At 36.3% G+C, this 12118-nt stretch overlaps 1 protein-coding gene across 3 annotated transcripts in view; it reads left to right on the top strand.

Annotated features, from left to right (window-relative positions):
- Window positions 1-12118, top strand: part of PLXND1 (plexin D1) — a 164226-nt gene that overhangs the window by 108535 nt on the left and 43573 nt on the right. For 2 of the 3 annotated variants that reach the window (XR_015794916.1, XM_088134293.1), the window contains exons 21-25: window positions 5734-5841; window positions 6624-6736; window positions 7765-7887; window positions 8696-8826; window positions 11556-11754. Coding sequence is in view for 2 of the 3 variants with exons in the window: in XM_088134293.1 (XP_087990419.1) it covers window positions 5734-5841; window positions 6624-6736; window positions 7765-7887; window positions 8696-8826; window positions 11556-11754 (674 nt within the window). In the remaining variant the exon portion in view is untranslated. The remainder of the gene's footprint in view (window positions 1-5733; window positions 5842-6623; window positions 6737-7764; window positions 7888-8695; window positions 8827-11555; window positions 11755-12118) is intronic. The other variant, XM_088134295.1, reaches the window with a different exon arrangement.

Consider the following 12118-nt stretch of genomic DNA (forward strand, 5'->3'; position numbering starts at 1 on the left):
CAATCCTCTTCGCTTTATCGTATGCTTTTTCTGTCAACAGACATACAATAAACTTCCATTCATACATTTCTGTTGAAGAGCAAAAATCTGGTTTGCGCACTTCCCAAATTTTGCTCATCTTCATGTCTCAATCAGGATTCTACTAGATGCCTTCTTAGGCACACTTAATAAATTAATCCTCCTGTAACATTTGAATTTATATGTGCAGCATTACCATTTTTTAGTATTCTCACAGCATATATGATTTCATTTTCATCCATTTTCCTTGGACACTTAATATTCCACTCATTCCACTCATCAACATATCATTATCATTCAGTTACAGATATCTAAAATGTTCCTTGGCTCACTAAAATTTGAACCCCGGTATTTCCTCACTTTCATTTTTAACCCCATCCAGGATTAAAAATGAATCCCATCCAAAAAGGCTGTTTGTTCAGCCTTTTCACCCATTTCCAAAACAATTTTTATTTGTGTCAGAATCACTGCATTTTGTCTTCCTCTATAATCTTAACCATTCCTTACTCTTTTTTACATTCTTTGCGAATATATTTTTCTCAGTATGCACATTATGCAGTGTCTTTCTACTATGCTCGTTTTTGCAGCAGTTGCTCCTGTATATATACATTCTTTATATGTATTTTTCTTATCCACAGCTCTTTTGTGTCTTCATTCCACCAAGCATCCTTTTTCACATTCCATTAGTGCTACCCCACACTTTTCTGTGGCACTCTGTAATATAGATCTTTTCACTCATCCAGTCAACATCCATATCTTCTTTCCCTGGGTTCATTTCCATTCATTCTTTTGGGAGATTAATCTATCTTCTTATACTTTTTCAAACAGGATTTCTATTTTTTCTTCTTTCCATCATTCTTTCATTCTTGTTTTTTAAACTTCTTTCCTTTTCTTCAACATCTTTTTTTCCTATGATCCACCTTAACACTTCCAAAAATTTTTAAAGAAATTTTTCACTGCTTTTTAATTAATAACAAAAAGGAAAAAAAAACCATAATAATAATAATAATCTACAAGAAGAATAAACATTAAAAGGTGCTATTACAAAAAAAAGTGACAAAAACACACACAAAAATAAAAACTTGGTGTAGTATACCATTATAACACTTCCAAAAATGGTCTTTCCTTCATTCAGAACCTCTCATCATCTTCTTAACCTTCACTAATTTTCTCAGATTTTCATCATAAAGAAATCAAATCAGTCATGCTTCTAGATATATACCCAGTTATTCTTTTGCCATTGAATATATAGTTTAAGCACATTAAGCACATAGTTTAAGTTATGCTTTTCCATAACTTATCTCTGGTTCTACCATGACTGCCATTCAGTGGAGCATAACATGTACCTATCATCAACCTATAGATTCCTGCTTTCATGTGCAAGCACAACCACATTGAATCATACTTTCTGACATACACTTAGCCCTTTGATTCATAATTAAAATTGCACCTTCACTTCCTGGCATCTATTCATCGACTCCACTACATGAGATCAGATCATCTTCATTCAGATCTGTTACATTCTCCCCCTTTCTCTTACTTTAACAGTCATCTGTTATTCTTCTATATTATTTGTTAATTCATGCTCTTTATCACTTTTTTAAACTTTTAAAGTTTTAAAGTTTGTTTATTTTGTGCCTTTGAGTCAATGTTAACTCCTGGCAACTGCCTGGACAAGCCCCGGCAGTTTTCTTGGCAACATTTTTGGAAGTGGTTTGCCATTGCTTCCTTCCTAGGACTAAGAGAGAGTGACTGGCCCAAAGTCACCCAGTTGGCTTCATACTTAAGGCAAGACTAGAACTCATGGTCTCCCAGTTTCCATCCTGGTGCCTTAATCACTACACCAAACTGGCTCTCTCTTTATCACTCACTCTTCGTATATTCCAAGTCACAGGTTCCACATGCCATGGTTGTTGTCAAATAGGCCCATAGTTATTGACCTCTGTCACCCATTATGGTTTTAGTGAAAAAAAAATTGCATAATTTTTAATAAGACAGAGGAAGTATTAACCTTAATTATATTCATCTAGACTTAATCATACCCCTGCCACATGCAGCATTCTTCTAATAGTAAGAATAGTACCAATCAATTTTAGCACATTGGCCTGTATGACCAAGTACAACTAAATTCCAATTTTACATATTTACACTACTCAGCTTAAGATCTCTAATCTAGGGACTGTCTTACAAATCTATACAGGTGGTCCTCGACTTATGATGGCAATTGGAACCAGAATTTCCGTCGCTAAGTGATGCGGTCATAAAGCACTTAGTGATGGCAATCCCTGCAATCCCAGTTGTCATTGTTAACTGAATCCCACAGTCGTTAAGTGAGGCAACTTCCTGCCAGCTTCCCACAACAAAGTCAGTGGGGAAGCCGGCAGGAAGTTGCAAGTCCCAGGCCAGCAGGCAGGTAAGTGGCTGCTACCAGGTGGGAGAAGGAGCAAGGGGGTGCTCATTGGTGCAAGAGACATCACACAGGTCAGAGAGTGCACAAGAGTGCGAGAGGGTGTGCGAAAGGCATGGGTCAGGCAGGGTGCAACAGGGTACATGAGAGGCACCATGCATGTTGGGGAGATGGCATAAGGGTTCAAGGGGGTGCATAAGAGGTGCAGATCAGGAAGGTTGCACAAAAGGTGCCACACAGGTCAGGGAGGGTGTGCAAGAGGTGTGGTGCAGGTCAGGGAGGGTGCGTGAGAGGCGTCACGCAGGTCAGGGAGGGTACAAGGGTGCACAAGAGGCACTGCGCAGGTCGGGGAGGGTGCGCAAGATGTGTGATGGAGGTCAGGGAGGGTGTCTGAGGGGTGCATGAGAAGTGCCATGCAGGTCAGGCAGGATGCAAAGGGGTGTGCAAGAGGCACTGCGCAGGTCAGGGAGGGTGCACAAGGGTGCGCAAAAGGGGCTGTGCGGGTCAGGGAGGGTGCATGAGAGGCACTGTGCTGGTTGGGGAGAGTGCTTGGGGGTGCAGCAGGGGTTGAGTAGGATGCATGGGGGTGCACAAATGGCCAGCATGAGTGCAGAGGGGCTGGGAGAGGGTGCACGGGTAGGGGAGACTAACCCCAGTGGCTCGCGAGCTTCCCTGTCTCCAGGGCCCGGTCATAATCACCATTCAGTCAGTTCCATCATAACTTGGAACAGTTGTTAACTGAATAGGTTGAGGACTACCTGTATACTGTTGCCTGAATCCAGCTGACTCAGAATATATGCCATATATTGGCCGGTTGCAAGAGAAAGTTTTTGTTTCTTGGTGCAAAGCTACCATTAGATGTATCCCATTACACAGATTTAAGTCTATTAAATGGATCAGATTGGTTCTCAATAACTCTTTACATATATAAAATCCACACATACATTTAATACGGCAGCTATTGTACAATTATGATTTCTAGTTGTTTTAATTTAATTATATACAATTAATATTATCTTTGTTTATTCAGTTTATATCTTGCTTTTCTGCCCTGAGAGCCAAAGCTATTCATAGAACTTATAGAAATTTGTTAAGCAAATATAAATACAATTTATTCTTTATTGTATTTTCACTAAATAATAATCCATTAATCAAAATGATGTTTAAATTTCTCATTTCATTGTTTTTAATCATTCATTCTGGGCATAAATTTGTCTTTTATGTTGCTATGTGCTGTTAAATTCTGCCAAGTTTTGCTGCAGGCTACATCTTAATGAGCCTGATTATAATGTCTAATTTTTTTCTGTGCCAAAATAGTTAATATTGTGCCAAAATTAATAAAAAGATAGGTTGTGTTCTGAGAGATTTTATCTGATGTTCACAGTCATTAGATCAATTTACATATAGCATAAAGTGTATAAGCTCTGGATTCATGTACTCTGCTCTTTTCCTCTGTTCTGGATGCAGTGAGGTGACAGTAAACATTAGCTTCCACTGTCACACACAGATTGTTTTTTATGTTTGAATTTGTATTTAACTGAAATTTTATTTAACGTTCACCAGGAAATTCCAAGTCCATAGGGTAGACTGAAAAGTTAAAAATATCTCAGAAGAAAGCAGTGTTTCTGTATTGATGCATGTAAATGACATGGATGTATAGATATAGTAATTAGGAGTCAAACTTGATTCGAGGGAGTCTATATTTAGCTTATATTTTTAAGTAAGCTGGTATCCTTAATGGTTATTTGCAACTAGTGCTTTTTTAGTACACCAGAACTGTTTGCCTTGGTTCTGAAAGACCCACCACAATTAGTTGAAAATGGTAGCAGAAGCTTCCATTCTCCATCTCATGGCCATACATAGAAGAAGGAAAGAAGTAGCATTTGCAGGTCCTAAATTTGTGCTGATAATGCTAAGCTAGGGAGCATGTATGACTTCAGGTGTTGTTGAAATACGACCAATAGGATCCTTCACAGATGTCCTTGCTAGAGCTGTTGCAAATTTTGGTTCAGCAGCATATAGAGGGCCACACAAGTTGCCTACTTTGGTGCTAAGCTATAGTTTGGCATTATGTTTTTAACCACAATAGCCCATCCTATCTTTGATTGTGTAGAGATTTAATAAAATAAATACTAACACTTTTTAAAAACACAGCTATTTAAGTTGCACGTATTGAGGTAGCTCCTAATTGGCAGAAGATTTTCAGTTTATTTCTAGGTCCATGCAAATCTGTAATATGATTTTTAAATCCCTTCAAGCTTGAGGGAAAGTTCTTGGGGAAAACGCCTATTTTCACCTGTGGCTCCTCAGACTTTGAGGCACTTCCCAGAACTTCTCTTAGTTCCTTGTTATCTGATCTGTAGTGGATAGCAGTCAGGAGAGAACTTTTCAGTCTTGGTGACTAGTTTGGAATGTTCTTGCCAGAGATGTTCACTTGGGGTTCAATGTGAAGTCATCTAGGAAATGCCTTGTTCTCTTCCCAGTCTTTTAATTTTTTTTAACTTGCTTTCATTTATTTTATTAAAGTTGTAGCTTTATACACTAATAACAAAAGAGAAATAAATAAATGAAGACACATATTTCATATTTGTAGATGCATGGATTATCCATACACTTCATAATTCAGTTGTTTGTGATGTAAATTAAATAGATGATATGCCTAACATTGTTGTCATTCAGTCTTTTCTGAATCTTTTTGATCCAACAGACAGTTTCTCCAGGATTGTCTGTCAGTAACTGTTTCTTGTAAGCTATTGCTTGTGTCATCAGTGATAGTATCTAGCCACTTGCTCTTCTGTCAGCCCTTTTTTTAATTGTCTTTAATTTTTCCAAGTGTCAGGGTCTTTTCCAATTACTCCTGTTTTCACACTATGTGTCCAGAATGTTTAAACTCTAGCTTCATTACTAGTACTTCCAGGGAACAGCTTAGTTTTACTTCATCTAGTAGCTGAACACATACTGCCATCTAAGTATAGCTATATTCCTCGGGTGTCTAGTATTTTTGTATGGTATCACATTTGGTGTCTGCTTTTGTAAGGGAAAAACTGAACTTCCTAATCCCCTGGAAATATCTTTTGATACACAATTCAAAGGGCTAAATTTCAAACCCAGCTCTCACAATTGTTTATCTTTCCAATTGGTTAACATAGTAGCTATTCTAACTTCTGGAATAATAGATCATATTACTTGCACTTTTTCTTAACAAATAATCATAAAGCCAGTGCTAGTTTAATACAAAACATGCCTAACATTCACTTGTTACTTTGGTTTTGGGGTCCTTTTTTCCCTTTTCCCTTTCTTTATTCCAGCACTGTTTGTGTTTTGCACCAAGAGCCGTCGGGCAGAGCGTTATTGGCAAAAAACTCTGCTGCAGATGGAAGAGATGGAGTCCCAGATCCGAGAAGAAATCCGTAAAGGTAAGTATCTGCACTTGGGCAGAATGGAGAAGTCCATTGGCAGCAAAGATCTTTATCTTCTGGAACATTCTGAGGAAAACCTATGCCTGTGGTAATTTAAACTGCAGAAAGTTAACATACTAAAAAGCAGGAACACCTATGACATTGAGTCTTGTGACTGAAATCAGACTTTTGGGGAACTGCAAAATGCAGTTTTCCTTGGGAACTGTGAAACTATATTACTTTGAGAGAAGGGGAGCTGAAATTATACATACCTAAAATTTCTATTCAGCTGGCTGTATTTGTGGACTTGAATTTGGATATTTTGAATGGGTAAGCCACAACCTAATTGATGAAAGTCAGGAGATTTAGCTGAAGTCTCTTTTATGGGTTTAAAGAAATTGAAAACTTTGTTCATTGGCATTATAAGTTATAAATTAATGAACAATCAAAATAATATTTATTGCTATCTTTAGTGGGTTTTTCCAGAATAATGTTACTACAGTCAGCACTGGCTGTCTTGTGTATGGCTTAAATTTTTGGTTTCTGAATGTGTGAAATTGATGTTCTGTAGAATCCACTGATAAATAGAGTTAAACTAGCATTGTATACTGTTGCATGCAGAAAACTACAGAAAAAGAATTTTCTTATCTGCCTAGCATAAATGGATTTTGTTTTGGAGATAATTAACATGGAAAATTTCCTACAGATTAGGTAGAATAACATACTGTTAGTATACTCAGGATAATTTATACATTGAATGAAAGTAATTTATTCTTCTCATTATGGTTTCCTTCAATTAGGTTTTGCTGAACTTCAGACAGATATGACAGACCTGACCAAGGAGTTAAATCGCAGCCAAGGAATCCCATTCCTTGAATACAAGTACTTTGTGACTCGAACTTTCTTTCCCAAAGTAAGACAAAGTAGCATACTACTATTATTTATTTATAGGGCATATATGCCACTTTATTTAACTCACTCTGAGCAGCGTACAATTTGCAAATCCATATTGTCAGATTAAAAACAGGTTTTAAAACTATAGCCATACATTGTAAATTGCCATTTCGGGTGGTTTTAAGCTCTGTGTATATATTCGTGTGTGTTTCAGTTTTTGTCGAGCTGTCTGTCTTCAGGGGTGTGAATGCTATAAATATGTATTATTCTGATACACAGCACACAAAAAAATATTAATTTTTCACAAAGCAGACTTTTTACCTCTTTTAGCTTTGGAAATTTTCTAAAACGTATGGTAAATATGTGATGAACACTTCTTTAAAAATGGAAATGTGTTAAAAACTGTAAGCCTATACCTTTTAGTGGGACTTCTTTATTCCCCTTTTCAAGCACCAATTGTTTCCTCAACATTTTTGGCAACTTTAATTTTAGAAGCAGAATAAATGAAAGCAAGTAAAATACATGCAATTACATTATTTCCAAAGGCATTCTGAATACAAAACTGAAAGTTTTTTTCCAGGTTACCCAAACTTCACGCAATTCTACAAGTGTTAGAGAATAAAACAATTCCCTTCTTTTGTCTTTTAAGGCACAAATGTGCAGATACCCCATAGCCACTGATTGTGGATTAGCCCTGAATAATTCCCTTTTTGCTGGGGAGCCCTGAATGTTGGATAATTGAGTTCATGATCTCAGTACTGTGAAAGCTTTGTTTTTCCAAAACATATGACTTCCCCAAAGTTGTTCTGTTTGTTCATTCAGAAATCTGTAGTCAGGAGTTTAAAGCTTCCATAAGACATAATAAAGTTATTTCTTTCTTATGAGTGGTCTCACGTCATTATGACATCTCCTTATAGCTCTCAAACAGTAATGCTTTGTTAACATGCAACTTAGCAAAGACATGGAGAATTAAACTATGTTTCTTTTTGCTAAATTTCAAAATGTGTTCTCAATTTGCTTCCTCTGTGTGTATTTTTTTTTTTTAAGTGTTCTTCTCTCTATGAGGAGCGTTACATTCTGCCTTCCCAGCACCTCAATTCCCAGATGGGGTCTCAAATCCAAGAAACTCACCCATTATTGTTGGGGGAATGGAAAGTATGTAATTCTTTGGTAAATCCATCTTAATTTCTTATACCTACCATAGTACTGATCAGTGCATCATTTTATTATAAGTGCTTAAGGAAAGAACAAGACATATTTGTGCTATTGGAAAAGGAAAGGCAGAGTGGAGTGGCCAGTAAAGTTTCTTTCCAAGAAAGTAGAAACAACTGGTTAAATCTCCTCATGACTTCTGGAAAATTGGAACATATTAAATGTTTGTGAAAACGCACAGTATTGTATAAATAGAACTGTATTCAGTCTTTGACTTGTTCCTGAAGAGATTAGTTAATACCACTGATTTATTTGCACTGTTTTCATCTGGACTACTTGTCCATAATGTCTAAAATAATTCATTTTAGCCAAAGAATTCAGTCTGACATAAGCCCAGATGGTTACTACTTCCACTATTCTAAAAATAGTGCTTTAGTGATTCAAGTTTAATTTTTAAAAAGTATGTGAGTGCAATGTAAGGAATTCTACTCCTGCTTTCTTTTCTTTAGGGTAAAGTCTGAGAATAGTGTACCTCTTGTTATAAATCATAATGAAATCTCTATTAAATTTACCATTAAAAGGGTTCTGACTAACTTGGAGGAGCTTTGACATAAAAGAGTTCAAGAAATCTAGTTTGAAAATCAGATATTATACATATCTGATTAATTAGGTTCAAAATAGGAAACTCATTAATAATTCCCTTTGTTTGCATGCAAGGGTGGTACATCTTCAGTGTGTTTATTGGCAGTTTTATATTGTGCATTAATGTGATGGAAGAAAAACATGAAGCATTCTTTTCTCATCCAGATTGCTGATTTTTCCTTAGATTCCTGAAAACTGTAGACCCAATATGGAAGAAGGAATTGCATTGTTCTCCACCTTACTCAACAACAAGCATTTTCTCATTGTGTTTGTCCATGCTCTTGAGCAGCAGAAAGATTTTGCTGTACGAGACAGGTAAGACTCCTTGAAATCTTAAGGGAACCTGAGATAGCACAAATTTAGCTCAAGCTGGCCACAGCTATCAGTCTAAAAACCTAGATGAAGCCTATCCTGACTTTTTCATGTAAAAACACTTTCTGAGAGATAGAATGTTTGTTCTATGTTTTTCTGCACAGTTGCTCTGTGTTTTTTTAAACCAAGTATTTGTGCTTATCATGGAGTGAATGTTTTATGTAATTATTTAATAACACTGGAACAGAGTGCTAGTTCTGAACTTGTTACATAACATAAATCTTTGTAACTCTATATGCTGTAAGAAATATAATATGCCCTCACCAACAATTAGAAGTCCATTCTTGAAAACCCTTATAGTTGGAAAAACAGGGTTGGAGAACAAGGTCATAATTCAATCTGTTAAATCTTTCAAATTTCTTAATCTGTACTATACTAAAACTTAACATCAGAGAAAAACTCAAAATACATTTGGAATAACATTGTATGTTTTTGAGATTATTACCTCTACCTCTGTGATGATACCCACGTGGATGACACTGAAGCTGAAGATGGCAGTAATAGGGAGAGAGAACCTTGATTGTTATTGAGAAGATAACTTCTTAATCCACAGTAGAAGAGTCTTCATGCTTTGCTCAGACCTTGCTGTTGGAGTCTCAGCTGCTTTGAAGGACAAGTACAAGTAGTCAGCTTTTCTTCTTAAGTTTTTTTGCAATTCTTTACAGTATTTGGCATCAGGAAACTTCATGCTGCATTTCATAAAAGAGTCAATCTCTATCTCCTCATCAGCAAAATCAACTGCAAACTGTAGTAGTTTACTTAAGTTTGACAAAATTAATTTCTGTTTGGGATCTTCGTCCTTTTCCTTCATAATTTTCTTCACCACTTGACGAAACAATGAGAATTTGGATATTTTCTTGTCTAGCTCCTGAGAATGGGAACCCAAGAGCTGATTAACATAACTTATTTTCATGCCTTCAGATTCATCACCTACCAGTTGTCACATTGAAGCAACAGTGCAGTTGACCTCATCAATGATTGTGGGGAAACTGGTGAAATCATAACAATCTCAGGCTAAAGTTTCTGCCAAACAGCTTTAAGAGTGACTTGTTTTATTTCATCCAAAAATTCCTTAATGATAGTGCATAAACAATGTTGCATGCTTTCCATTCATTTTTCCAATCAGATGTGAATTGTTGTTGATGATATCAGCAAAATGTTCAAAAGTGTGACACAATAATAGCTCTTATATACTTTTATAATGCCTTGATCCAGGGCTGAAGGAGTCAAGTGCTGTTTGGAGAAATAGATATTACATCAGTATTTGGATGAATGACCAATAATTCATTTCAGGATGTCCAACAGCATTATTAAAAAGGAAGCAAAAAAGCCTGAAAACTGAATTTGCACTTCTGAAATAGCACTGTACAATGGACAAAATAGTTGATAAGCCTGTCTATGAACAGTGCATCAATTAAAAATGCTTTTCTGTTTGCTCTCCAGAAAACTGGAAGATGATTCTTGTTCTTGCCATTAAAAGCATGGGAGTAAAGAGCTCAGTCTAAAAGCACAGACTTCATGAAAAAGTCTCCCAAAGTATTGCATTAGAAGTGTTAACCTATCCTTGGCATGCCCACTTTTCCTCTGAAAATGAGAGTGCTGTTTAGGCATATACTTCCAGAAGGCCTATTTCTTTGGTGTTAAAGACTTTTTGTAACCTATACAGCTGTATTCATAATTAAATTCATGTTCACAGGCATATTCTTCTGATTCTGATATCAGTTCAAAGACTGAGTACCTATCCATCTTCTGTGTATTCAGATCACATGCCTTGTGAGAGAGAGACCTTAAATGACATCACTGTTCCACTTTTTACACTTGCTTTTGTAACTTCTTCATTTTTCTTAATTGTGTGAATGATGGATTCATTTACACCAACAGCCTACCAGTAGCAATATTACTTAGTCCTTTACTGGATTTATTCAGCTCTTAATTTTTTTTCTTCTAAAGTCATGACAGCCCTAGACCATGTAGCATCTGGCACCTGTTCACTTTTAAGCACACACGTGGGGAGCAGTCTTAATGCCAACAAGTTAAGCCTATGTGGCTTGCAAGCTTTTGTGAGAAGAACCATTCAGCATACACAACCTTACAGATACTCAGATTTTGAGAATCATACAAGGCAAATTAATAATATAGAGAATTTCTTGTAGATACTCAAATTTACAAATGGCTGGATCACAGATGGTGGGGGGTTATCACCTTATGCTAAAAAAAATGGCAGTAAGAAATCTGAAAGGAGCTAAGTAGAAGGATCATTCCCTGAATTTTTTTTATCATTATGTATTGTAGATCTGAACAAGTAGCCTGGAATCTCAAGGGCTGTATCTGTAATGAAATATATCTTTTCCTAGAAATCAAATGTTCATGCTGTTCTTTTATTGCTTTAAAAATATTGCCGTGCTGTATTTCAACTTGCAGGTGTTAACCTTCTCTATTATTATGCTTTTTTTTTTTTTGTAACGATTGGCATCCATTTCTGTCAAAGGGTGGCATAATACAATGTGATTATGCACAGCTGTGATACATATGGCTTGAAACATCAACACTTTTGAGGAGCTTTGTGAAAGCAATTTGGAATGTTACCATGGTTTTAATTTCTGTTCATGTTGATTGATGAATCTCATGTTGTACTATCAGTCTCAGTTATCATTCATTAACTCTTTCTTCAGATGCAATCTGGCCTCCTTGCTTACTGTTGCACTACATGGGAAACTAGAGTACTATACCAGCATCATGAAGGACCTCTTGGTAGATCTCATTGATGCCTCTGCTTCTAAAAACCCCAAGCTTATGCTGAGAAGGACAGAATCTGTGGTTGAGAAGATGCTGACCAACTGGATGTCCATCTGCATGTACAGCTTTCTCAGAGTAAGAAAGTGGGAAGTGAAAACATCCCTGATTGTGGCAGGCATCCTTATGATTGTGTAAAAAAGATTGGACATTTAAGACCGGAAATGTATAGCTTTCCATATTAATGCACTCTTATACTGGTTGTTTAATAGGTCGTTATCTAATATTCACTGCAAAGCAGGCAAAGCATGAAAAACTGACAGGACAGAAATATCACTTTTTTCTTTTGAAATTGGTAGCTCCTGGAGAAATTTTAACCCCAAAGTGATTAATTTAAATTTAGGACAGGTAATATTCCATCATCTTATTATGATACTTCAAATCACAAGAACAAATAGTGTACAAAATTAAATTTAGTCTATCAATTTAGTGTGTTTTGACT

Source organism: Python bivittatus, unplaced genomic scaffold, assembly GCF_059951505.1.
Source record: "Python bivittatus isolate LINGU-HERP-01145 unplaced genomic scaffold, Pbiv_v1 ctg000080_np1212, whole genome shotgun sequence".
In the NCBI taxonomy this organism is placed as follows: Eukaryota; Metazoa; Chordata; class Lepidosauria; order Squamata; family Pythonidae; genus Python; species Python bivittatus.